The 27,921-nt window shown below is 45.8% G+C and overlaps 1 protein-coding gene across 1 annotated transcript; it reads right to left on the reverse strand.

Moving 5' to 3' along the window:
• Positions 1-125: 125 nt before the first annotated feature.
• Positions 126-27,893, reverse strand: LOC135828635 (receptor-type tyrosine-protein phosphatase F-like). The gene is made up of 8 exons (XM_065341053.1): positions 27,738-27,893; positions 25,142-25,393; positions 18,148-18,447; positions 16,338-16,628; positions 10,372-10,680; positions 4,484-4,771; positions 1,283-1,579; positions 126-494 (listed from the first exon to the last, which is right to left on the reverse strand). The coding sequence occupies exons 2-8, from the start codon at positions 25,377-25,379 to the stop codon at positions 175-177; spliced, it is 2,043 nt and encodes a 680-aa protein (XP_065197125.1). The 5' UTR covers positions 25,380-25,393; positions 27,738-27,893; the 3' UTR covers positions 126-174.
• Positions 27,894-27,921: the final 28 nt, after the last annotated feature.

Genomic DNA, 27,921 nt, shown 5'->3' on the forward strand with positions numbered 1-27,921 from the left:
CTCGGGCAAAACCGAACTCACTCTCTGAACCTTGAGATGTTGCAATGAATAAAAAAATATATATATAAACCCAACCCTGCCACCTCATTCGGGACTGATACTTCTTTGGCCGAAATGTTCCTGGATACCAGTCAGATCAGCCTGCATAAACACTGCTTATGATAATGGTGAATTTCAACACCAATTCCGCCACCAGCTACGGTACTGACCAGCTTCAAGTGTTGTGATAATGCCACTACTTCTGGCTGGGCCATCTTGACCTCCGTGACCTATAGCCGATACACTGATGTTGTAGTCTGTGTTGGGCTGAAGGTGATGCAGTGTGAGTGAGAGCTGATCACTTCCAACACGTCGGTCATGGCTGTTGTTGTACTTGACCAGATAGTGTGTGATTGGACCATTGCGACCAAGCAAGGGTACTTCATTCCATACCACTGAGAGTGATGTTCTGTTGACATCCGTGACGCTCACAGATGCCGGTGGCTCAGATGGGCCTGTGTCAGATCCAAACATACATTACAACGTCAAAAAGCCAGGAAGAATTTACCCATCAGCTTGCGGTGATGATAGTCACTTTTGGCTTTTCTATAATCCGTTTCTCACTTCAAAAATACGTGCTCAAAATGCAGGAATTTTCTTCTTGCGGTCATTTCAGTGAAGGCCCTAGATGAAATACCGTCCTTATATTGAGTAAAATATCATGCATGCAAAGTCTGGTTTCAGCGACCACTTAGGTGACCGGGGACATGGACAAGGAAACTAACTCTGTACTGCTTTGAGGGGAAATGATCAGAATGGCATCCCAACAGCTCACAGACATCCCTGAAGAATGAGGTATGTCAGTGTGAGGAATAGAGTTCTATGCTCATATTCCATATAACAAGTTGATAGGAATAGGGCACTTTGACTCGGAAATACACCCTCAGCTGGGTGCGGAGCAAACTTCTCGTCAAATTCACACCTCTTTTGGAATTCGTGGCCATGCATGGGGAAAACATAGCTGCATGAATTTTTTTCAGTCCTTGTATGGTTTTGGATGATTTTGAACCCGTTGGGCCACAATCTACTTTGTCGGAACTGACCAAAATGAGTCTTTTTCGGGCGAGGAATACGACACACTTGATTCCATTCCCTATCCCTGAAAGGGACATTTAGCGTAATAACCAAAAATCTATTCAAATGATAGTTCTAAAGGGGCACAGACCACCAGAATTTCTTAGGTAACATCCTATGGTTGAGGAAGCCATTCAGCACATTACTGGCATTGCTACTTATCACCAACCTTCGGGTTTAGTTTCGAGACTGAATGGCGTTGTATGTGGGCTAATCTCCATGTCAGTGTTGTTGGCAAACCCCTCTATGGAGTACGTTGCATCCTCCTCCAGGTTTTTCAGTATGATGGTTGTGACTTGACTGCAAACCGTTGTAGAGGTTGTTGGCGATAGAGTCCCGGAGACTCTTTCACGGTGGTACAGACAGCAATACCGATGAATTGTGAAACGACCAGTCAGTGCGCCAAACACCACAGTAATTGTTGCTGGAGTTGATGAGTTAGATGTGACCTTTGGAGTTGGTGGAACTGCAAACCACACGACAACAAGTCATGCACATGAGTCAGTAGCTACTAGCTAGCCATGCATGAGGTAAAAGTAAGGTTAGGATGCATGAGTAGTATACAAACTGCAGCCAAATTCCACGTATCCGACTTCTTTGGCGATTCGAGATATTGGATAGATGATTCTGGTTGATAATACTCATGTTCTGTTACACGTGAACTGTCAAAGACACATTTTTGCCTCGATTTTGATTTTGAGGCTGCTGACCACAATGGTGAAGTTTTGTTTTCCACGGCTGAGCAAAAGAGAGCAAAAAACGTACTTTTCACTCACCAATATTTTCGTGCGTTTGCTCTTGTTCTGCGCAACTCCATTGAACCTGCCATCATGGTCTTTGTTTTCCTCGTGGTAATTGAAGTTGCCCGCCCACCAACCCCGGTTTCAAGGGGGTCTTCCGCTGTACTTTTTGATATTCTATGCCGATGTGTGTGGCTTATGATGATGACATGCCCCGTTTATTACATACAATTTCTTGTTTTCTCTATTCTTGGGTCTGACTGGCAGCGGGGCAGGAAGTAATGACCGGTATAATCACCTTTTTTGTTTTAAAGGAAAAGGACATATGGATACGAGTTAAGAGTAACTCTCCATCACTGTAACTGGATTATACAGTCAGAAACCCTCTTTGGTCTTTCCATAACCTTGAACCTTCCAAGTTGGAAGGCTGTCGGTTAGCGCTACGAAGATGTGTTGAAGCTAGGTGTCAGGACTTCGAATGTCTCAGTACTCTGTCAGTTTTGTGCCTAGTTATTGCACTTTCTGACTGTATACAGTATCCAGTTACAGTGATGGAGAGTTACTCTTAACTCGTATCCGTATGTCCTTTTCCTTTCTACATTTATTTATGGCTCAGCATCCGACTTTTTTGTTTTTCTCTTTCTTTCCCTTTTATTTTTCTTCAGAATTCCCAAACTCCATTGCAGCGTATTTCTTGCACTTGAAAACACCGCCATTCCGGCAACAGGCTCTCAGCTGCACCAAATAAATCACTTTGCCAATATTTCTCCCATTGGGCATCATAAGGGCATTGAGGAAGGGGAGGCAAAAACACGAAATATAACGACGAATAATGCAGGCAGATGAATGTTCTAGAACTAACAGATTGTGGTGACACAATTGGCAAGGCCAACAAACTAAACAATCATCACTTGTAAGGTGACCTAAACAGAGCGAAAGATGAGAAAACTCACACATACACACAGACACAATGTGGCAAGAAGGCAAGAAAACTAACACTAACACTAAAGTTTACAATCATCACCAGTAAGATGACCTAAACAGAAGAAAGAAGACTAGTAAGACTATCACAGCACATACAAGAACACTTTCAAGCGTGGGAATGCTAAAGGCGATCTATGTATATGACAGCGGTGTATGTGCAAAGTATGTGTATGTGCTGTGTCAGGTGGTAAAGTCCAGTGGTAGTTCGAGGAGATGGGCGTCGATTCCAGTGACGATCCGGTGACATCCAATCAGTCAATTAGGCGCCAGCCGTCATCGCAATTGACTGCTGGTTTGCGCTTCCTTATCTTGATAGCTTCAACCAGTTTCCTTGATGGTAGCAAAGCCTCCCTGCCAAGAATCGTTGCCTGGTGGAAGGGCAGAAAGTTGGAAGACTTTGAAGATTCTCGATGCTGGGTACGATAGTGGAAGCCCCAGGGAGTCTTCGCCACCATCGCCCTTGCCTCTCGGTAGTGCTCAGCGAATCGGTCCCTCACCGGCCGCTCGGTCTCACCAACGTACAATTTCGCACACAACGTGCAAGACATACAATAGACAACACCTTTGACTAAACACTGACTATCCACCATACTCGCATCACATGCACGACACTCCATTGGTCGACCTCTCCCTCTCTTCACCTCCGATCGCTGCTTCTCACGGGGACACACACGTACAGCACTCGATGATCGGACCAACATATCCTTCAAAGAAGGACCAGACACAAAGACAATACGAACATGCGGGCTGAACTTTCGAACACATCGTGAGACACGAGCGGCAAGTGAATCGTTGATGAAGGGCAGTTTGATGACCGACTTGAATTGGTTGTGTCTGCGCTTGCTGTCACGCTGCTATTGTTGAGACGGGTGTGTATCTTGTCTTTTCCCCTTGGCTACTCGTCATGCTGCGTTTATCTCAGTGCGTGGATAGTCATTTCTCTCGAGCAACTCTTCAATTATGGACATGCTCCTGTCTTCCGCTTCCGGTGTTGATGAGTTACGGATAGCTCGAGAGAATTGGTTCGGTGCAACAGCTCTTTTACTCGACCAGGGGAGACATGATTCATAAGACAGGTGGACACCACTGTGGGAAGGCTTAACATAGAGCTCCCACTCTATGCTGTTTCCACGCCCAGACAGCGCTAGATCTAGGAAGTTCACTGACTGAGTTTCGTTGACCGAGTGTTCCATTGTGAATTTGATAATAGTGTGCTCTCCGTTGAAGTGATCTAGAAGTGCTGTTAAACCTCTCCAGCCATGTCTCCACAGCAGTATGCAGTCGTCGATACATCGTTTGTTCCCTTTTATTTGTCCATATAAAATTAGTTTCAAGTAGTCCTCATTCCATTGGTACGTAGATTCGCTGATGAATGTAACAAGAAAATTGTTCTGAACAAATCCTCTCTTTCCCTTTCGTTGTGTGCCTTGCGATCATCGTACAACATTTTACACATACACTTCAACATATAGGAAATGCTTACAGTGCAATTAGTCCTTCCTGTAGCTGCATTAAAACTGCTGTCTCCGAAACGCTTGTTTACTTAAAGAATAACATTCGGAATTATGGAATGCAAGTGCATCAATGCAGTTGATAAAAGAATTGACAACACACAGTACCGGAATATTAAAGAACACGACACTTACCATCCTGTGATGTAGTGACAGGGGTGTACTTTGAGTAAATACCTAGCCCTCCTGATGAGATGGCTGCAACTGAAACTTTATACATGGAGTTGAACTTCAAGCCAGTCACGTTCGCGTTCTCTGTTGTAGTGTGCACATACGTTATCAGGTTCGTGCCTTGCCAGCATGTAACATTGTATCCCACCAGTACTCCATTTAACTCGTATGGGTCCACGGCCGACCAGCTGATACGGACAGTTGTAGCTGTGCTTGACCTGAATTGTATATCTGACGGGGCGACTTGTGGAGCTACAAATAGAGAACAATGCATAATGAAAGGTGATAAGACGAAATTTGAAGATTCCATCCCAAATTTTGAATTAAAAGGTTCAAGCTTCCACAGTAAAATTCCATGAAGAGCTTGGTACACCTACCTATCACTCGGCCGCCATTTCAAGGCCGCTGAATTTTGCTTCATTCTCAGCTTCCCCAGACCAGGTTCCTGATCATGGTCTGTCATTCGTTTATTCTGTAGCGGCATGACTCTGACTCTGACGTCACACCATACACAAAGCATGCGCAAGAAAATAAATATAGCTACAAGGAGGACTTATGGTTGATAAATATGGTGGTAAAGACACACCTGGCAATATGGCGGTAAACACACGCCTGCCCACACACGCTCTCTAAGCTGCAAAGTAGCACAGAGCTCTCCTTCTCACCACCACCACCATCAGTTCGCATGGCACATAGAAGATGACACAGCAACGACATAGCTCGATTGCGACGTACGTTTCTTCCCCGCTGGACTCATCAGGCAATCTTCTTCTTGGATGTCTTCATACGGAGCTTGGCTCGGGAGAATGAAGTTCAAGACACCACTACTTGATGTACCAGCCTGCTATGTCGGATACCGCCAACCATGCATCGACTAGGCGCCAGGCGCAAACTGATGTACCAGCCTGCTATGTCGGATACCGCCAACCATGCATCGACTAGGCGCCAGGCGAGAACTGATGGTGGTGGTGGTGAGAAGGAGAGCTCTGTGCTAGTTTGCAGCTTAGAGAGCATGTGTGGGCACGCGTGTGTTTACCGCCATATTGCCAGGTGTGTCTTTACCACCATATTTATCAACCATAAGTACAGCTGCAGTGGTGTCTTCAACTTCATTCTTACAAGGAGGACTAATAAGAAATTTTAACTCGGATACTGAGCCAATAATAAATATAAAAAAAGAAAAGAAAACACACGAGAACGAGTTATGCAGCAACTATCCACGACTGTAACAGTATGATAAACAGTCAGAGTCTTTATCATCTTGTTACAGTCGTGGATAGTTGCTGCATAACTCGTTCTCATGTGTTTTCTTCTCTTTTTTTATATTTTTTTAACGTTTATTACTGGCTCAGTATACGAGTTAAAATTTTGAACACCTGATGAGCCGTCACTAACAACGCGGCGAAATGTACGTCGTGTGGAACTACTTGTTTGTGTGGTCAACTCGTCCACAATAGTGTGATGCATGAGGAGTACCGTTAGATATTGGTGTCCGGTTCTGTACAATTCGTTTTCGCAAAGCTTCCTCCTTCCTTTATCTCTGATATTGCTGACCCACCCAAGTTGGGTGGTGTGTTGCTTTGCTGCTCCCAATTGTAGTTAGACCGCATTGTCATGTTATTAACTGGTCTCGTAATCGTACTGTAACAGTCGGCATTCTCTGTTGCCGTAGGTCTTAGCTTGTGCACATTTTCGCTGCGCTCAACTTCCCCTCTTCGGCCCTACGTAACCATGAACCTTCCACGTAGTTGGAAGGCTGTTGGTTTGCGCACTGGAGATGTGTTAGAGCTAGGTCTCAGGTCGCTGAAGGTCTCAGTAGCCTGTCAGGTTTGCGCCCTAATATCGCACGTTCTGACTCTTTATCATCGTGTTACTCGTACAGTCGTGGATTTGTTTGTTTGTATTCTTTATTTAGAGTGGGAAGTCCAAAACAGGCCCTAGCCTAATAACAATGGTCCCACTAGTGAGGGAATGCTGTATATCTGTGCATAAGTATCAGTGAGTGTAACAGCAACTAGTAGGGAAAGAAAAAGAGAGAAGAAAAACAACTCAAAACAAGAGTTGCGACTTGCATAGGAAGAATAACGGAAAGAGCAGTGCATACAGCATTTGTAAAAAAAGGCTTATTTATCTGGTTAGCAAAAAGGCAAGAGCCATTGACTTAAAGCGATTACGTTTTCTTTCTTGCCTGACCGCAGCGGGGAGCTGGTTCCACAATATGGTCCCAGCATAGGTAACACGTTTGGCAAGATATGCAGTTGGGCTAGCTGGGACAATCAGTAGGATAGTTGCTGCATACCTCGTTCTCATGTGTTTTCTTCTCTTTTTTTACTAATAAGAAAATAAGTCTTTCTCTTTTGCCTCAGCTTCTTTGTTGCACAGTTGACCATCCCAGCCGTCCATTGCAGCCGACGTAAAAATCTACAATTCAAAAATCGTCCAGCTGGTTTTTGAAAGACAAATTTTGTCTGAATTGAGGCTAAAACCTACTTGAGTTTTGAAAACTCTGGATGTTTGACCGCCTTTACATACATGTTGCCATGAACGCAATGCCATGTCATGTCCTAAATTAGTGAAACCTGGCCGGATTTGAAATTTACTGTCCTTGGCCTGATCTGGCCTAAAAAGCGGAAAGTGTAATTGCACGGTCTCTAAAAGCAGAATGTAGAGCTGCATTCACCAAAGCTTCCACCATACACAAGGTTCGGTGGAAACAATCTATGCATCTCTCCACGAGATTTTCTTGCCGCAAGTTCTTACGCGATCATCAGGAGACTATGCTTATTGGACTGTATCCTACTGTTGTACATCGGACTAGTTTCTGCTGATGAAAGTTTTAGATTTAGGAAAGGGTTTTCTCTCGAACTCGGTTCCTGGACATTTTGGGTGTGGGCTATTAACACCTACAAAGAAAGGAATGCCATTGTCAGCGCCATGGCTTTGCGGAAGGCACAACCTGTAGTGTGCGCTACAGTTGAAAACGTAACTTCTGCCATGATAACATACACAAGGGAACGAGGAACAGGTATGTGGTAGGTAGGCCAACATTTATTAGGGAGGCCGAGAGACGGAGGGAAAGACGAACGATTACATGATGAAAGAGAGAGAGAGTTTTTGAGAGAAGGACTGCAAGATAAAGGGTCTGGGTAGCTATGGCAAATATGGGTGCGCAAGTAGCTACCCAGGCCAAGAAAAGGTGGGTACGTGAGGGTAAGTGTTTTTCCCTGCCATGCAAAACGCAGGAACTTTTTTTTTTTAATAGACAAAATGCATGATAGACAATGAAAAACGTAAAATGTTTGGCACCTATGAATTCAGGGGATGGCCCACGCCTGGTAAAAAGAAAAAGAAAAAAAGGGAATGTTTGGCACCTATGAATTCAGGGGATGGATGGCTCACGCCTGGTAAAAAGAAAAAGAAAAAAAGCAATCATAACAAAGAGAACTAACTAATACTAAGCGAAAACAATACAGTCATGTACCTGAGGGTAAGTACGGGGTGCATACAGGTCAGCTGGGAAAGGTTGTGGAAGGAGGCAATAGAGAGGTTCCGCATAACGTAATTACGTTAGAAAAAAACGTAGTCGATCTACGGAAAGTCTTACGTAAACTGCATGCGCATCTGGGTTCCGCCATACGAAGTTTTTAAATCACGTAGCTGCCCTTGGCAACTCTGAACGCGGCAGTGTGCGACCAGATCGACCTGGGGAGAGAGTCATAAATTTGTACCCCAATCCACTTACGGACCAGCTACGTTATCAGAGTCCTATCTACGTACTCTCCGTAGACAACTTTCCGTAAGTGGAGTGCAAACTCGCGAATTCACGGGTTTTTCCCGCCCACTAACGTAAAGTTGCTCAACTTTACGTAGTGCGGAACCTCTCTAATGTACGGGAGGAGGTACATAATACTACTATGGTTTTTTTTTTTACAAGATACCCACAAACCATCATGGTGCAACCGCCGGCAAAAACGCACAGAGATGCACATAGCGATGGCAGCCGAAGCAGTGGAGGCGGGGCAAGAGCAGCTAAACCGACCAGGGGTCTCGGCCTCAGCACTGCTCATGCGCGCCAAACAGAAAAATACAAAAATAGAAAAAAATGAGCAGGAGCACTACAGAGCAAATGTGAAATAAGGGTGGCAGCACGGTCACGGAATGTTGTTCAATGGGAGGAAAAAAGTTGAGGTTCAGGTAAAACCATACATTGACTGCATACACCCAGCAGCAGGTATCCGAAATCATACACACACGCACACGCGCGCGCACACACACACACACGCACACACACACAGCCACACACACGGAAGTATTACTTACACACACACACACACACACACACACACACACACACGCACACACACAAGTACTATACACACACACACACACACACGGTGGACGAGGAAATCCAGTCGGCCCTTGGGTGCCGGCCATGCAGCCGTGAGTACGCGAATGATCAACATGTGCTCTGTGCATGCAACGTTCTATGCGCACTGAGGGCACCGGCCCCAGTCATTCGATCGGGTTGCCATGTCCACGACAGTAGTGGTGGTTGCCACAGCATTGTCTCTGCTCGTATGATCTCTCTCTCTCTCTCTCTCTCTCTCATCTGTATTATGAATGTGCATGCTCGACGTAAATATACTTCAAAAGAAGTATCTGCAATCTTTGTCTTGTCCCCACAATGGACTTGTGCTTGGCTTGTAGGCCAAACACAACACAAACTTCGCAGAGATTGGCACGACGATTAGTGTGCAAGGGGAAATCTCCTGGGCGCTGACCTGTCAATACCACGTTGAGCGCTTTCAGGATTAGTTTTTCAAGCTTACACTCTCTACCACAATACATGACAATCAATCAAGTTTAGCACCCGGATGGAGATAACGTCTTACTGTCATCGCTAACACAAAAAAACATTACCCGTATCATAAGCTAAGTCATACAAGTAAGTAAAAAGGCGACGTGGAGACAATAATCTTTATAATGCAATGAATATGACTAAATGCACGCTCATATCACAACCATGGGGACGAATAATGTATTCCAGAATGTTTTCTTGTCACAATTATCAATGGAATTCGTGACCAAAGAGAATGATGAAACTACAATAGGATTTATACACTTGGAGTGAAGCAACGAAGATACAAGAATAGTACGAAAAATAGCACAAACTTGGGAAAATGTTTTGCACAGGTATAAATAAAAACTATGCAGGTGAGAAATGATAGTAAATTCAGCAAGTGCAGTGTGACAATGGACATGCATGTGCAAGTGTGTGTGAGTGCAAATTTCCTGGAATAGTGCGAGTGCGGTGACATTTTCTTGCACATGCATGTCCATTGTCACACTGCACTTGCTGAATTTACTATCAATTCTCACCTGTATAGTTTTTATTACCTGTGCAAAAAATTCGAGGCTCTCTTGTACAAGCAAAACCTGTTAAAAGGCGGAGGATATGCTGTCATGAATTCATTGCATATTGTACTTACCTGTTGCTGGGTTATGTTATGAAAAAAATGTTTTACATTTGCCACAGTATGCACCTTCACATAAATACAATCCATATGATGTGTATATCAATTATTTTGTCAAATTTGGATAAGAAGAACTCCGGATAAGACAAAAAAACCTGTTTGGTCACTTGAAGCTCGTCCTAACAAGGTTTGACTGTACCAAGGCAAAGGCAATGGTCCAAATGTCATCCTGGATCATGGACCTGTTGTGTTTTAAAGTATCGGTGAATGTGGACCTGTTGTGTTTTAAAGTATCGGTGAATGTGGACATGGTGCGGGACTAGAAGTAGCAACAATTCGGCCTGAGAACAACAACATGAGAACAATCATATTATTTACCTGTTGCTGGTGTGGTGAAGTTTTGAATAATTGTGAGATATCCGTCACGTGGAAGTGTGTCCCTTACTACACAGTATAGCAGCGGGTGACCGTAACTGGCATCCTCCTCAACGGGTGAGAAGACAATGGGACTAGTACGGTTACAAACCGTCACCTTATACCTGTTGGACTTTGGTATATTAGATACGGAATACCTCGTGAAGTAACAGCAGAACTCGGAGAAACGGTAATCTCCTGGGCTTGCAGAGATGTTCACGGTGACCTTTGTCGCCAGCACCTCCACATTGGAAATTATTGGCGGTGGTGCATCTGTACACAAAGAAATGAAAAATGAAATTATACTGTCAAGCACAGGTCAAGTCCCAGTCAGTCGGCAGGAAATGCCAGCTCTAACGTAATGACAGCACTAAAAAACACACGAGGTGAATTTTAAATGATAAGAAAGACGCAGAACAACAAGGGCAAAAAAGGTTAGTTTGTGGTGACAAACTCCCTTGTTGGTCTCTGTATTACATTTCTGTTTCCTTTTCCTGGTGCGTGCTTGTGGCATTGAAGCCGAGACCTTTGGTCGGTGGAGTCCCTGGTACCTCACCATCACTGTTATAAATTTTTCAATTCTCCTTTTTTTCAGGCATATCCTGAAAAAAAGTGAAAACTGAATAATGGAAGGTCCCCTGGCCCAGATGGAGTCCCAGGCGAACTCTTGAAATATGGAAGAGAAAACCTAGCACCTCACATTGCCTGTCTGTTCAACAGCATGTTTACAACTCACCAGCACCTTGACCTGGGATGTGGCACACTGGTACCGTTGCAGAAACCAGGAAAGACGGTTGGACCACCTGGAAATCTGCGCCCTATTGTCCTCCTTACATCATTACGCAAAACGCTCTCCATTATTACATTGCGAAGAATATCGTCGAAAGTCGGTGAGTACTTGTCTCCGACGCAGAGTGGTTTCAGAGCAGGCCGATCTACAGCGGACCTTGTTTGGAGCCACAGATGGTTTGCAGCAACATGTCAGCATTATCGGCGGGAAATGACCATTCTTGGAATCGACATGTCCAAAGCATTCGACTGTATACATCGTGACAAACTGTTGACAGTTCTCGAGTCTTTCCTGACGGAGGATGATGTTCGGCTGGTTAGAGTGCTGTTGACCAACACAACTCTGCAGGTACGCATCGGCAGGGCAGTATCAGAGTCCCTTGAAACTACAATTGGCACCCCGCAGGGTGATTCTCTCTCCCCGGTGTTGTTTGTTATATACTTAGAGGCAGCACTGAGAGATCTGAGGAGCACCCAGGTGGCACGAAACAGACCGCCAATGGATCAAAGCATCAACATTCCGTTTGAGCTTGTCTACGCAGATGACACTGATTTCATAAGCCTTAGTCGTCAATGGCTCACAGAGCTCGAACCGGTCATAGACCACACTCTCGGGCAGTGGGCCCTGAGAGTCAACAACACCAAAACTGAGTGGACAGAGCTGGGTCGATCTGTAGACAGAATTGACGAGCGCTGGAGGACATCCCGAAAGCTGGGCTCACTCCTGGGCGACATTGAGGATGTGACACGTCGCAGGCAATTGGCCGAGGCTGCCTTCCGATCCATGTGGTCTCTTTGGAAGCGCCGAGGACTGATCCGAGAGCCTCTGCGTATGAGGTTGTACTGCGCCTTTATCATGCCGATACTTCTCTATAATTCAGGCACCTGGGGCCTGACGGTTGCTAGCGAACGCTCCCTGGACGCTTTCCATAGAAGGCAACTCAGGTCACTTCTCGGCATCACATGGCCACAAAAGATTAGTAATTTGGCGTTGTATGCCCGATGTGGAGTGGAGCCGGTGTCGGACTTGATCCGAAATTCACGCTGGAGTTTATTCGGACATGTGCTTCGCCTGGGTAAGGACACGCCAGCACGATTGAGCATGGAGCAATACTTTCAGGCACCCGAGGGGAGGTACCGTGGGAGGCCGAGGGTGACACTACCAATAAAGCTCCACACCGATCTGTCCCAGTCGAACAATGGGCACCTGCGGAGTGTTGAGGACTTGCGCCGTCTGGAGCGGATTGCTGTGGACCGTCCAGCATGGAACGCGCTGGTGAAGAGTGTTTGTGCACACCCTCGTCACAAGTAGAAACAGCCATGGCACCCTTATAAACTCATAACAACCATTCTATAATAATATTACTATTTGAATCTTTTAATAATTATCTGGCAACTCAACCTCATACGTATAATTATCTGGCCACCCATTGACCATGATGCTACATGAGGAGACAATATTGATGACATTTTTCCAATGAGACCAATTTTATGACGCTCCATGTTACTGAAGGACTAACTTCGATCATTGGTTTTGTAGAGCCCCATTCTCTAGGAGCTGTCCACATCTGCTTTGTTTCAATGTCCAGCATAAGCGAACGTGTGGATCAAGCATAACTGCTTGGTTGACGCTGCCGCGGGAATGCGTATAATAATAAATAAATAATAATTCAGGCATATCCTGGGATTCGAACCCGCACTATCGCCCTACATGCATTCCCCCATACACTTCGCATTCATACCCATTCTTCCAAGTTGCTTTACGTTATTATCTTGCGTTTGAAAGCCCTATTTGAATATTGCGGGCAGCTGTATGTGGCCAGCTGTGTTTGATGGTACGGTACGGTACGGGAGACGGTGTCGTATTACCCTCGATCGTACCTGTCCCGTACCTATCCCCTACCGTACCGTGCCATCAAAGACGGCTGGCCACAATGCATATTCAAATAGGGCTTTCAAATGCAAGATCACAATGTGAAACAACTTGGAAGAATTAGTATGTATGCGAAGTGTCCGGGGGATGCATGCAGGGCGCGCGATAGTGCGGGTTCGAATCCCAGGTTATGTCTAAAAAAAAAAGGAATTTTTTAAAGAATTTATAACATCCCTATGCTTTTTTTGTCTAGGTCATCAAGGCAAAAAAGCATAGCGTAGGGCCCTGAGCTTCCAAGCTCTCTCGTTTATATGAAGTACATTATTATTTCAGGTCAGACAGTTCACTTCCCTTACAGATCCTTTGGATTTGAAGCTCTCACAATCCTTTCAAAATTAACCACTTTCTTTCACCTCTGGTAATACGGTCCAGAAATTGACCGTGGGGGAGAGAAAAAAAGGCCCCAGTGCCATCAGTATGTGTGGCACGTGTTGTGAGCTGCCTTTGGAGTGAAAACTAGTCAGCGCCTTCTAGGTTCAGCCCGGTCCCATAGCTCAGTGGTTGGAGCATTGCTCATGACAAGCAAGGTCCCGGGTTCAAGTCCTGGTGGGTCTGGCAATTTGTTTCTCTTTTCAGGCAGTTCACTTCTCCTACTGTTCCTTTGAATTTGAAGTTCTCCCAATCCTTTCATAAATTTATCTCTCTCTTTCACTTCTGGTAGGGTCCAAAAACTGACTGTGGTTGGTCTCCTGGGGGAGGGAGAAAGACCCAAGTGCCATCAGTATATGTGGCACGTGTTGTGAGCTGCCTTTGAAGTGAACAACTTGTCTGCGCCTTCTAGGTTCAGCCCGGTCCCATACCTCAGTGGTTAGAGCATTGCTCATGACAAGCAAGGTACCTGGGTTCTAGTACCGGGGGGGGGGGGGGGGGGGATTTTTTCTCTCTTTTCAAGCAATACTTCTCCGACCGATCCTGTGACTTCAATTTATACCTTAATAATTCAATGCCTTTGGCTTCTGGTTGGTGGATCTGATCTCCCCCCCCCCCCTCCTCCTTGTGCACCGTTTAGGAGCTGAATCTGACGCCTGATCATGGGGTGATGGCGTCCTACGGAAGCAGAAAGGCTGTTCATGACCCGCCCTGTATGCGACCCCGTGCAATTTTTCTATCTTACATGAATTTCTCTTTTCGTTTTAGTTTGTCAGTTTCCATCGTCTCCATCGCTTGACATTGTTTTGAAATGAAGTAATCCAATGTCACTTCAACTCGCCCTCCTTGCTGCTAAGTCCTTTCCCTTGTCCCTTTTCACTTTTCCCTTTCATCTCATCCACCCTTCCAGGAAACTCTCTTGTTAAGTATCCATTTACTTTTGGAGAATCCATCAAATACAGTCTGGATGAAGAAATTATAGAAAAGAAAAAAAGACAAAGATCGAAGGAACTACAAGTTACGCTATGATGTCCACTGTCACCACCAGTTAATAAAGGACCAACTCACGCGATAACATTGCACGACACTGACTGACGGTACCAACGTTCTACGACTAACTGGCTAACCGCTCTAGCACATCTTGGATGCGCACTCCAACAGCCTTCCAACTTGGAAGATTTTAAGTTATATGATAACATAGGAGGGTAAGGTTAGCGCAACCAAGACAAGCACGAGATGAAAGTCTCAGCTGCGAAGGACGTTGGCGGATGTTCATGCATGTCGATGACGATACTGGCAAGACCATTGGACAATATGGTCAAACCACGATTCAAGTGCTAGAGCTGTCAGCCAGTTAGATGTAGAACGTCAGCACCGTCGGTCAGTGTCGTGCAATGTTATCGCATGAGCTGAATGTTTAGTAACTTGTGGTGTTAGTGTACATTATAGCGTAACTTGTAGTTCCTTGGTCCTTTTTATCTTCTATAAATTTATTCTTTGCTCTCCAACCGAGTCCATTCTTGAATGAAAAGTGAAATGGATATTTTAATTGAACTCGGATGGTGAGCCAATTAAATTATAGAAAAAGGAGAAAGACAAACAGATGTTACGACTTATGACTAACTGTCCACCAACGCAACCAGATCAGTATACAGTCAGCGAGTGCGACAAAATGGCACACATTGACAAGGAGTACTGCGACATTCAACGACCTGAAACCTAGCTCCAACACTTCTGGTTACGTTGGTAGACAGTTAGTCATAACTCATAACATTTTTATTCCTTCACCTTTATTCCATAATATTTTAATTTCACGTATATTTTTCGGATGGAGGCCCAAGTATCAAATTTACAACGAAAGGACCAAAATGTTACATGTTATCCGTAGTCACCTTCCCCTTTCTTATGTTATTTCATACCTTGGAACCTTCCAAGTTAGAAGGCTGTTTGTTTGCGCATCCAAAACGTGCTATAGCTTATCATCAGGTGGTTGAATGTCAGTATCACATCAGCCAGTATTGTGCTAGCTGTTGCACCTTCTGACTACACAACATCTTACATCATTTTGCTTATAACTGCCGTTAGTGGTGGACGCGAACTACGGATAACATGTAGCATTTTGGTCCCTTCACGTATATTTTTAATATTCATAAGTCGAGGGAATGGAAAAGGGAAAAATCTGATAATACTCATAAAAAGGACACACTTCAGGCTCATTACAAACATCTTGAAAGTTTTTGTTTTCTTTTTGCGCTGTTTTACCACCTTCTTTCTGTATTTAATCCACTGTTCCTGTTCCTTTTCCCTTGCCTGTATTTCACCTGATGAGAAGGCTTGAAAGTATACTTGTGAAGACAAAAACTTTCAAGATGTTTGTAATGAGCCTGAAGTGTGTCCTTTTTATGAGTATTATCGCATTTTTGTCTCAGAGGAAACTGTTTACCTATTGGAAAAATCTGGAGAAAAAATTGACTGTCACCATCAGGGATCTAAGCAGGGACCTTCACTTGAGGCCAGCGATGCTCATAGATAAATGGATTTTTTTGCTGCTCGCATCACCATTGTACATGTATTCGACTTGAAGAATAACGGTACAAAAGGACTCGTCGAAATTAATCATTACACAATCCTATCCCCATTCCGTTTTTGCTTTATTGTAGCCCTGAGGTTGACTCACTTATTTATTTCTACCCTTCCTCTCTCTGTATTTCTCCCCTCCCTCCCCCCCCCCCTCTCTCTCTCATCCCCTCTGTCGTCCACATGTATCAAAGGAGGCGAAACCGCCTGTTTGTTGTGCGACGTTAAATAAACATCTACAACTACAACAATTGCTCCTTACAGTATTGATTTGTAGTCCTATTGAGAGGAGGAGCATACAATCCAATACCGCCAGTTGAGATCGCTGCAACGCGAATGCTGTACGTATAGCCTGCCCTCAAATTGCTCAGTGTGGCATGTGGCCAATAAACATTGAGAGGTGGTAGAGCCGTTCCTTCTTCTTCATATCGGACGTGGTAACCTACAAGGCGCCCATTGAGGAGAAACGGATTACTGATTGGCGTCCATGAGATGGAGACTGATGTGTAGCTCGTTGAGGATACTATTAGTCCTGTTGGGAAAGCCGCTGGCACTAGTACACAGAAAATATGAAGTATACACAGGAAAACTAACTACCCACTGCATAACATTATGATGGTGTGTAAAATGCACACAGTCAGTGACGATTCTAGCTGTGGTGTCCGTGTCCATTCTGCAAATATCTTCTTCTGCGGGCTTATCCTACTTGTAGTGCAAGCGCTTTTTAAAATGATTTACAGTTCAGGGGCATCGGAAGGTAATTATTTTAGTGTGGTACGGTCAGCCATCTGAAGTACAATTCACTCGTGTGGGAGGGATGGCTTATAGCCGTTTCACACTCGCGTCTTTCTGTGACGTCGTTTTCAGCCAAAACGTCGACTTGCTTCACAAGTCGATTCACACCCACACATCTAACACATCGTTTTGCCAACAATCAGCAACATTTTTAGCAGTCCATGGGCAAAAACATAACGGCATGCGAGTAGATTCAAATAAAAAAATCTGGGGCAGTTCTGTAGTTTCCACACCATGTACCAGCCAGCCTCGAGGAAGAACAAACAGTTCTCAGTTTTAGTTTTGTGGTCATCATTATTTCGCTTTTGTAGGTGAAGAATATTACGCCCTGCGATAGAAGCACGCGTGCTTCGGCTCTTCCTTTTGCTTTTGTGGCGCGGCCTTGGGCAATTGCTTCCCGATCGAGCGATTGCATATGAACGGCTTCACCAATCTGGCACCAAATCCGCAACAAGCAAGCCTCGGCCTCATTATCAAACGTTTTCGTCATGGTGAAGGTGAAGGTACGAACAAAGGCACCGGAATGAAAAGAAAAGAACGGAACCTCAATGTCAAAGTCGAAGAGAACGGAACGGAAGAAGAACATTCTTTTGACAGATGCGGCTAGCAGGTTGCATGCTCACTTTAATTTTCCCCGCCAAGATCTCTGCGCATGCGGATAGGCCAGACAAGAGTTCAAGACGACAAAAAAGACAAAGACGTGGCCGAAGACTGCCCATAGGGCCGTGTCTGCGTTTTGAAGTCTTCAGCTCAGGTTTTGGGGATTCCCCGGGATCGCCTAGGCAACGAAGACGAAGACGCGAATAAAGACGAGAGTGTGAAACGCCTATAAGCCGAATTTTTTGGGAAATTAGAGCCCAAATCAGTGCATTTGATTGATTCACGGGGTACCTCGGGCAAATAGTGTTACAGTCAATACCGTAGTGACCGTACTGTGTCCGACGACCCTGTTGTTTTCTCACTTCCCTGAGGGTGCCTACTTAGGCGAACATTAGAATTGTATTGAAGAAGAACGATCAGTCAATTAACATGTTGCATTGAGAAGCCCGAGTGATGATGGTCAGCGCAGTAGGCAGGGTATCTACGCAGTACATGTTGGACAAATCCTTCTGCTGCACCAGCGCCCTCTACTGGGTAAAGCACTGCTTACAATGTTTTTGTCACCAGTTCACTGCTACATGTATAATTAGGTTATCACTGTAGAGATACCAATGTTCTGTATGGAAAAGGAGAGGTTATGCCACCTGTTGCATATTTGTCACAGTCTCTCAAAGTACCTGCTGCTCTAGTTGTCACACCATTACTTGCTGTGCTATTTCCCCTATCCGAAGCTGTATTGTAGGCGAATGCTATCACGTTGTACATAGCATCTTCCTCAGCTCCCTTCAGCAGGACAGTTGTGGTCGCACTGCATATTGTAATGGTTGCTGCTCCCGATCCAGGTATTCCTGACACCGATGTTCTTGTAAAGTTGCAGCAGTAACTGCCAATGGCGAAGTATCCAGTGAGCGGGAAGAAACCGAAGGTTATTGATGTTGCTGTTGCTGATATGTAATAGATGACTGGAGCCGGAGGTGCTGTGTAGCAAAGAAGTAAAAGGTTGCAGGAAAAGGTTGCACCATCGGCAAATAGGACATAATATTCTACGGCACCAAATCAAAACACATAATTATGCTGGTCTGCAGTCTACCTCTGTACCCAGGGATAGCCCTTTCTCAAAGACGCCATAATTCTTCATAACTTTATACTTTTCGCAACCGTGCCAAAACAAGTACAAGTTGCTGGAATCCCATCCATATTTTCAGAAAAAGCTCAAAAGTTGCCATTATCGCAACTTAAAACTGGAGACTTCTTGTGCAAAAGCCACCAAAAAAGGAGCAGAAATAGCAGAAGTGCTGCAACAGCAAACTCATACATTCCTTTCTGCTGTGAACCACAACTTTACACAGTGCCAGTAGCCTGTTGCATATATGTATCTATTATTGCACGACTAAAGAGGTCAATCTATGAAATATAGAATGAGTAAAAGACCGAGGTCCTCCGATGTCTTTTACGAGGTTTTTATACCTGGTCTATATTTAATATATTGACCGATTATGAGGACAATAATAGATTTATCACGACATAGCATACATAAACTGGTTTTCTTTGTTATAGGAAGAAATGAATACTATTGTAATAGTACATTGTATGTACATATGCCGTTTACATTTGACATTACTTCTGACAGTTTGGGTTCATATCCCAGCATTAGGTTTCAGATTTTTCTTCTTTCAGTTCTGATTTTTTCTAAGTTGAGGAAAAAGTTCTAAGTCCTCGGGCTAAGTGGTCAATATAAGTGGTCAATATAAGCGGTCAATATATTATGCTGATATTTGACCGCTTTAATAGAGATCACAAGTTTCTGTGGTAGTCAATAATAAGAGAGTGACAACCTACATTATTCCAGTGAACGGAAAAGGGAATACAAATTATCGTAACTACCGTTGATCTACTGTTTATCTGAAATGAGTCTGAAGGCAGGCGAGAAATGAGCGAGTATGCATTTGTCCGATATGTAGTCTGTGACATGACCTTTTGACCTCATGCCATGGGGCCAAGGTTGCGGGAAAGTTGCGAAAAGTTGGGAAGAAAGTGGCGAGCATATTTGGGAAAGGGCTACCCGTGAATCCCTATAATTTTTATTATTACAATGCCACACGTAGGTTTAGTCATCCTGCGGAAATGGACCGGCGGTTTTCCCCAGCCGTGCAGGCACCCAGAGTCAACTGGGAACTCCAGACAGTAGCGTATTAAAACTTTTGTTTGTTTCCTTTAACTTTTTAAAACCCCAAGGAAACGAAAAGGCGAACCCGTGCAATTTTTTAATTTTGTTAAAAACGTTTTAAAATGACCGTATCACTCACACATAGTGTAAAAATGCCATCATTAATCAATAAAATTAATAGGAAATGCAACTAGACCCTGTAGTATTATTCTCAATAGGGACAAGGAGACATGGACGAGTAAACTAATGAGGAGCAAGAAATGCACAACCAGTAGGTAAGTCCAAAAACAAGAGAAGTCCCGAGCCAGTGAAGCACATCAAAGTTCTGGCCTACGGGAAACGGCCTGTGTGACGTACATACAGCATGCAACGCATACAGTCATAAGTGTACAGTAGTGTATGCATAATAGAGTCCAGATATTACGACATCTCCCCTTTCAGGGCGCGCAGCAAGAGAGCGATAAGTTAGCAAAACAGGAATAATGCTGAAGACGAAAGAGTAACGCTTAACGGAATCTGATAGGAGTATGAACGGCACGTCCAGAACGGGTAACTCTACCGGAACGCTCAGGGACGGGAGTACCTGGAGATGGACGTTGGGCAGGTGACGCTGGCTCACCATTGTCCACAGCGTCGTTAGCAGAACCTGCAGGCGGATCGACGATGAGGTCACTGCGGTTGCGGCGGAGAACCGAACCGGATGGCGTTTCCACGATAAGCGACCTGGTGGAATGCTCGGCAGTGACAATACCAGGCTCTTTCCTATCCGGAACAAAGACAGCGGTACCCGGGACCAGTGGCGTAGCATCGAGAGCGCGATGGCGGGAGTTGAAATCCGACACTTGCCGGGACTTCAGAGAGGCGTCTTTAGCGGCAAACGCTGTGCGATCTACGAGGTATGGCCGTCGAACGTCTGCCGACATGGGTAAACGCGTCTGGATGCGGCGGCCCATGAGGAGCTCCGCAGGACTGAAGCCATGTGCTAGTGGACTGGCACGATAGCTCTGCAGAGCAACATACGGATCACCTCCCCTCACCAGCAAATGCTTTAGGGTCTGCACTGCGCGTTCCACTAAGCCGTTGCCTTGCGGATGAAGAGGGCTGCTCGTGCGCTGGGTGGTTCCTTGCTCTTGAAGCCATGCTGAAACCTCTGCACTTGTGAATGGGGGACCATTGTCCGAAACAAACACATCTGGATTGCCGTGACGCGCAAACATGGACTTCAGTTGCGTGATGAGAGAAGCTGCAGAAGTACGGGACATCTGAGCAAGCTCGATCCATCGGGAGTAGTAGTCGACGACAACTAGGTACTGAGAGCCTTGGAACTGCATGAAATCGGCAGCGACTTCCTGCCACGGGAACTCGGGAAGACGTGAGGACAGCAGGGGCTCCATTGGCGTTGGCTTGTCACGAGCGCAGGCTTGGCAATTGGACACGATATCAGCTAACTGGGCGCTTAGACCTGGCCACCAAACTGACTGGCGAGCCCTTTCGCGGGTCTTCGTGATGCCGAGGTGACCAGCATGGAGCTGCTGGAGGACTTCTGGACGGAGCTGGTCCGGGATGACGATTCTGGAACCGTACAGGAGCAGGCCATCTGTGATACAGAATGACTGCCGGGATGCGTAGTAGGGCTTAACGGACACTGGAGCAGACTGTAAACTTGGCCAACCGGACAGAGTGTACTGCACAAGATGTTGACACACTGGGTCTTGAGCCTGCTGGTGTTGAATCTCACTCAGTCTAGCATCGGACGCAGGGAGATAAGAAACCACACTGTCGAGAAAAGCTTCTGCGTCGTCGAGGAGGCGGACGTCATCAGCGGACAGAGGACGCGACGCAGGTGACCTAGATAAGGCATCAGCAACGATTAGATCTTTGCCAGGGATGTGTACGATGTCGAAATCAAATCGCATCAGGTTGAGCCGGAACCGAAGTACACGTGGAGGGATAGAGTCGAGAGCACTGGTGCTGAACAGGGGCACCAGAGGCTTGTGATCTGTTTCCAGCGTGAATCTCTTACCGATGAGGTAATCAGAGAATCGGTTGCAAGCCCAGGTGAGGCCAAGAGCTTCCTTTTCTATTTGAGCATAGCGACGCTCTGCCGGCAGTAGTGCACGAGACTGGAACGATACGGGTTTCCAATCGCCGGACGGCTGTTGCTGCTTGATAACGGCACCGAGACCATAGCTCGAGGCGTCTGCAGAGACAATAGTTGGGTACTCGGGAGAGTACAGAGCAAGAACAGGCGTACACGACAGAAGAGCCTTAATCTCTTCAAATGCCGATTGCTGAGGGGGTCCCCAGGACCAGGCATTGCCTTTCTTGAGAAGGTCGCGGATCGGCTGTGAGACGGAAGCAAGTGAGGGAGAGAACTTGCCAAGCTGGTTGACGAGGCCGAGAAAGCTTCTCACATCCGCGACATCCTGGCATGGCGTGAAGTCTTGAATGCCCTGCACCTTCTGGGGATCAGAGTGGATGCCGTCTTGGTCGATGATATGACCCAAGAACTTGGCAGAAGTGACTTTGAAGAGACACTTGTCCGGGTTGAGTGTGACGCCGTTGTCGCTGAGCCGTTGTAGCACCTGGTGCAGCCGGTTATCATGTTCCTCTTCAGTGCTACCGAACACTAGAGCGTCGTCCATCTGACATGCGGTACCAACCACACCGTTCAAGATCCGAGCCATTCGTTTCTGAAAATGTTCGGGAGCCGAACAAATACCGAATGGTAGACGCGTGAACATGAAACGCCCAAACGGGGTGATAAATGTGGTCAACTTCTGGGATTCCTTGGCCAAGGGCACTTGGTAAAACCCAGAGTTGGCGTCAAGCTTTGTGAAATACTTGGCACCGCCCAACTGACCCAGCGTGTGGTCTACCGCCGGCAAGACGAACTGCTCACGACGAACGTGTTGGTTGAGACGTGTGTAGTCAACGCACAGACGGACTGCCTCCCCTCCAGGTTTGGCGACAACAACAAGGCCAGCACACCAATCAGTTGGTTCGTCGACAGGGACGATGACGCCTTGCTTTTCCATCTTCTCAAGCTCCGCTTTAACAATCGGCATTAGCGGTATTGCCACATTGTCGCGCGGGCAGGACAGAGCAAATGGTTTGGCGCCTTCTTCGAGGCGAATGCAGTGAGGCTCTCCAGTGAACCTGCCGAGAGGTTTGAACAAATCGGGGTATGCAGCTCGTGCTGTCGCGGTGTCGCGAATACCGCTCGATACTTCAGAGATGTCAGCCTTGACGTCCAGGAGGTCCAAGGCGACTATTGCAGGGCGTCCTAGGAGGGCCTGCTTGAGGTTGTTGGCAACGAAAATCTCTTGGCGAGACGACTTGCCCGCATGTGTTACCACTGCGTCGAACACGCCAGCTACGTCGAGGACGCTTGAGTTAGCAGACATCAGGGTACGACGACTGGGTCGCAGGGCCTGCGCATCTAACAGGCGGAATACACTTGCTGGAATTACAGAGACATCGGCTCCGGTGTCGATCTTCATCATGACTGGGGAATTGTTGACTTCCACCGACACAGACCAAGGGTCACGTCCGGCATCGACGCTGCCGAGAAACATGCCAGGGGCATGCGCATCTGGCGGTACAGTATGTACAGCGTCACAGGATCGTTGCTTCTTCTGGCACACAGTAGCAAAGTGCCCTTGTTTCTTACAGAAATTACACTCAGCTGATCGAGCTGGGCATACTGCACGATCATGGTCTTCCTTCCCACAGAATTGACAACTCTTTTTTTGTTGTTTTTTCTTGAAATCCTTGGATCTCTTCGGAGCAGACTTTTTAACAAAGGATACGTCAGCAGGGCTAACACTGGCGGAGCGAGACCCGGTTAGCTGAGCCATCTGGGTAGCTGTAGCTTCATGTGTCCTCGCAACTTCCAGCCCTTCGTCAAGAGACGACAACTGGTCGCCCTTCTCCAACAGCTTCTCCTGTACCGTTTTATGTCGGGTGCCGACAATCAGCTGCTCTAGCAAACGGGTGTTGACTTCACCGGCATCGGCAAATTTGCACTTCACTGCCAAGTTCCGACAGCGACAGAGAAAATCGTCAGTGGTTTCCCCCACATTTTGCCGTTGCTGTTGAAGCTGGAAACGGGCCAGCCACGCGTTTACTTTCGGCTGCAGGTGGGCCTGAAAACGGGAAAGTAATTCGTCCACTTTGAAGCGGTCAGCTTCGTCTGCAAATGTTCAGGAATTGTAGATGTCCACACCAGGTCGGCCTATCCAAAGGAGGATATATGAGCATTGCTCTTTCGCTGACTTCGCTGAGTACGGACCTCCGAAAATCAATTCACAATACTGCCTAAACGAGGCGAATTCCTCCGGGAGGTTGTCTGACTCCCATCTCATGGATGGAATAGAAAATCCAGCCATCGTTATCAGCAGCCCAATTCTGACACCATGTAGTATTATTCTCGACCCAAAGTCAAGTCCATTGCTTGTCATTTGTTGGAGCATCCTAAATGTCGTGCGGTGAGTTGAGATGATTGTTTTTCTATTTTGTCAAGTGCAAGTACTAGTAGTGCAAAGTTGTTGAATGTTTTATAAGCTTTGTATATTCACACTAAGAATGTGCACACTTCTTGTTGGCTGAGTATTCGAAAGAAACGAGAAGCAATGTTCTCTCGAACTTCGAATATTTACGAAGCTTGTTTTTTGCTTTTTTATCTTGCAATGTGGCTGTCCGCAGCCGACCCTGCACTGTGGTTTTGCTGTTGCAAATGTGAGGTGTGAGAGAGAACCTGACTTATGTACTTAGTAAGCAGAAGCAGACTTAGGCTTTTAGGAAGGTCATCAACAAGTCGTTAGTTATGGCCATTGATTTTATTTGTCTGTTTTTATCGCACCACACTTCACACTTGCTAGTTTCCCTTACATTTGCACCTTTTCCACATTTCGTTCTGTGTGTATGTGACACCCAATCTTTGTTGTGACGCCTGTACACAAAAATTAGGCTTTTCATCTTTTTATTGCACATTGTCTCCACTGTTTTACATTGCATGAATAAAGTATACACAAATGTCGATTCAGCTAGTCTTATTGATTGCGGTTATGAAATTAATCCATTGCCCTTGTCCATTTGATTTTGTCTGTATTCGACCTGACAACAAGGCTTGAAAGTAACCTAGTGGAACCGAAAACGTTCAAGATGTTCCTAAAGAGCCTGAAGTGTGTCATTTTCTGAGTAATATTGCATTCTTGTCTCAAAGGAAACTGTTAATTGAAGTCAGTGTCACTCGTTTAAGTCTGAGTTCGCTTGTGTAGCATTTCGGTGCATGGCGTCCTGCTGACAGGACCATGATGCAGGAAACAATAAATCCATCACATGTGTAAGATCTAGTCAAACTGCATGAAGTTGGGTACCTAGCTTCAAGAAAGCCACCCATCTGAAGAAACAACGTGCGGATGCAGCTCCTATTGTTATTACCATGAAACCCCTACCATAATTTTTTTCAAAAGTACACAACTGATATGTGATCTGCTTACGTAGAGCACGGGTCGTCAGAGCCACAGCAGCCGTATGCTGGGACTGCAGGTGGCCTGTTTTTGTGTAGGCCGACAATGAGTATACTGTGTGCGGAGTGAGGCCATTTATGGTGACATTCGAAGTTCCACTACAGTACTGCCTGCTGGAGTTGTTGTTTGTCACACAGAACCGCAAAGTCATTGGCTCATAGACAAGAAAGCGTGCTAAAACTGATGTCCTGGAGAGGAGATATGCCATCGTTGGTGTTTGTGCTGGAATTCATACAAGCAAGCATGAGTGGTTAGGCAGGTCACGTTTTCACATGCCAGGGTTCTCGCCAAAGTGACATCGCGGGGCGCTGCGCCCTCCTTCACTTGTTGACCGCTCCCTTTCAAAATGAATGCCCCACCGTTCAGAGTGCGAGCCCACCTTTACATGAACATGCATATGCAGCATGATAAGTATACAATCATCACGTGTACTTCCTGAACATGTATATTGTGTTGTGTATAGTAGCACAGCATAAAATGGCAGCACAGAATGGCGGTAAAAACTACAAGATGTTGGGTCCGATGATCCCCGCCCCCTGCACTATTGTTCTGGCTCTACCCGTGTATGCATGTGGTTTCTTCCGACTGCTGTCCGTCATTACAAGTTGCTGCTATGGAATACTGAGCTGTGATACAGATGATATTCTTTGTCTAGGTTTGGTCACACGTGCTTAATAATTGAATACATTTCATGGTTAGCATGAACGTCAGTCAGACTGAAAAATTGAATCCCAAAGGAGCACCACCTCCCTCAAAACGGCGCTAAAATAAAAGACTTGAGAAATTGATGTCGGGTACTATACCCTGTGGTCTGGAGAGCACATAGCTGTATGTTCTGCGAGAGTACGAGTTCACAAAGATTGGGTTGCTGGTGATACCTGGATTGCTGGGTCTGGGTAGAGTGGAGTGTGGATTGCTGGGTCTGGGTAGAGTGGAGTTTGGATTCTTTGCAGGACCCTTGTGGTGGGGATCAGTAAGGTCATAATTTTGTACAATGTAGTGTATGATTGGGAAATGACAGGGCTTGTATCTCCCAGAAGTTGGTTAGCCGTGTGGAGTAGGCCCTAAGGAAGCTAGGAGTTCAGTCAGGATTTATAAAATTCGACCGCGTTTGATACATCCCAATGTGTGTCGTTGCTCATCTGATAACAAGCAACTAGATAAAAAAGAGAAGTTTTTGAGCACAAATTCGGCCCAGATTGGGTATGGAAAGGCCCATGGATGATACAGAGGGATTTCAGCATAGTGTATATGGGATATAATATTCTTTTGTCTCTGCATCTGATATAAAAGTAAAAATACTTATTTTTACAAATGAACTCGGATGGAGAGCCAAGGATAAATTAGTGGACATTATAGCGTAACTTGTAGTTCCTTGGTCCTTTTCTATCAATTTATACATATTTTTGGTGGAACCTGGCTACGCCTTCCCCAAATCAGCCCCTTTTTCGCCTATTTGGCTTTTCGCTCGGCTCAGAAATACATCAGATTCGGCTGCAAAATCAGCTGATTGTTCAAAAATCGGCTGCAAAATCGGAATAATATTGGAATATCGGCTAAAAGAATTGTTGGCATTTTGGCTTCAAAATTGATGAGATATTTGAAGATTTGGTAGATTTTCGGCGAATCTCAAAGGAACCCTCCAAAATGGGCGAAAAGCTTAGCGATTTTTGATAAGTCTCCTTTTCGGCGAATTTTCGGCCGGTTGATTTGGGGATTCTACTAGTAACGATCTTCCTAATGCCTGTAATGGCTAATGTTTGTTTGAGAGGAGGTCAAAGGACACGAGTCACACGACCTCAATGCACTAGCACTGCAAGTACTGAAGTAGAGAGCTCGAGCGGTCGTGCTTGCAGCAACATCATTCCTTCCTAAACGCACATTGCAACAATATTTGGTGGATTTCGGCGATTCTCAAAGGAACCCTCCAAAATGGGCGAAATGCTTAGCGATTTTTGATAAGTCTTGTTTTCGGCGAATTCTTTGGCTGGCCGATTTGGGGAAAGCCTAAACCTGGCTTGATTCTTGGCGATGGCAATACATTTGTTCTTGGCCTTTCACTTCTAAATCCCTCCAAGTCGTGAATATTGTGAGGACCTTGCATTTTGGTCCCAGTAATTTGACATTGCCTAACGGTGGGGGTGAGTGGGTAAGTCTCACAACCACTGGCACAAGTGCCGAGAACGCCCCATTAGCTGCACCCATGTACCCCTTGTGCCTGGCCACAAGTCCCCAGTTGACTGTGGGTAGCAGCACGGCTGGAAAAACCGCTCCCAGGCAGGACTTGAACCAGTTTCCTCTCGTATCTCAATCATGGTCTTTGACGAACCCACTGTGCCTGCCTGGTCACCGTTAGGCGCTGCATCTGCTAGGGTTTACCGGGTGTTAGCGGCCGTCGTGAGTTCCCTTCGGGAACGGGCACGATTATTTACTTTTAACTTTTTAATTTGACATTGGATATGGAGTACCAGGGTGATTAACCTGCTATAGTGCTCAATGCCTGGGATGGGCAGAGCGTAGTACACGAGAGGTACACAAAGAAAAGTATAGGACCGTTCCCACTCACGTATACAGGGGTAGTAGAGTGTCGGTGCCCATTGCCCATCAGACCAGCAGGTTATCGTTTGAGCTTTACCAGGCTGAGGTTGAAACCCGGCATTACACGCCACTGTCACTGTGCTTCCCACAGTGGTTGGCCTGCCAGGTGGAAAAAATCCGTTAGTGGGATTGTTTGGTTGTCCACAGTCTCC

Source organism: Sycon ciliatum, chromosome 12 (assembly GCF_964019385.1).
Source record: "Sycon ciliatum chromosome 12, ocSycCili1.1, whole genome shotgun sequence".
NCBI classification, from domain to species: Eukaryota; Metazoa; Porifera; class Calcarea; order Leucosolenida; family Sycettidae; genus Sycon; species Sycon ciliatum.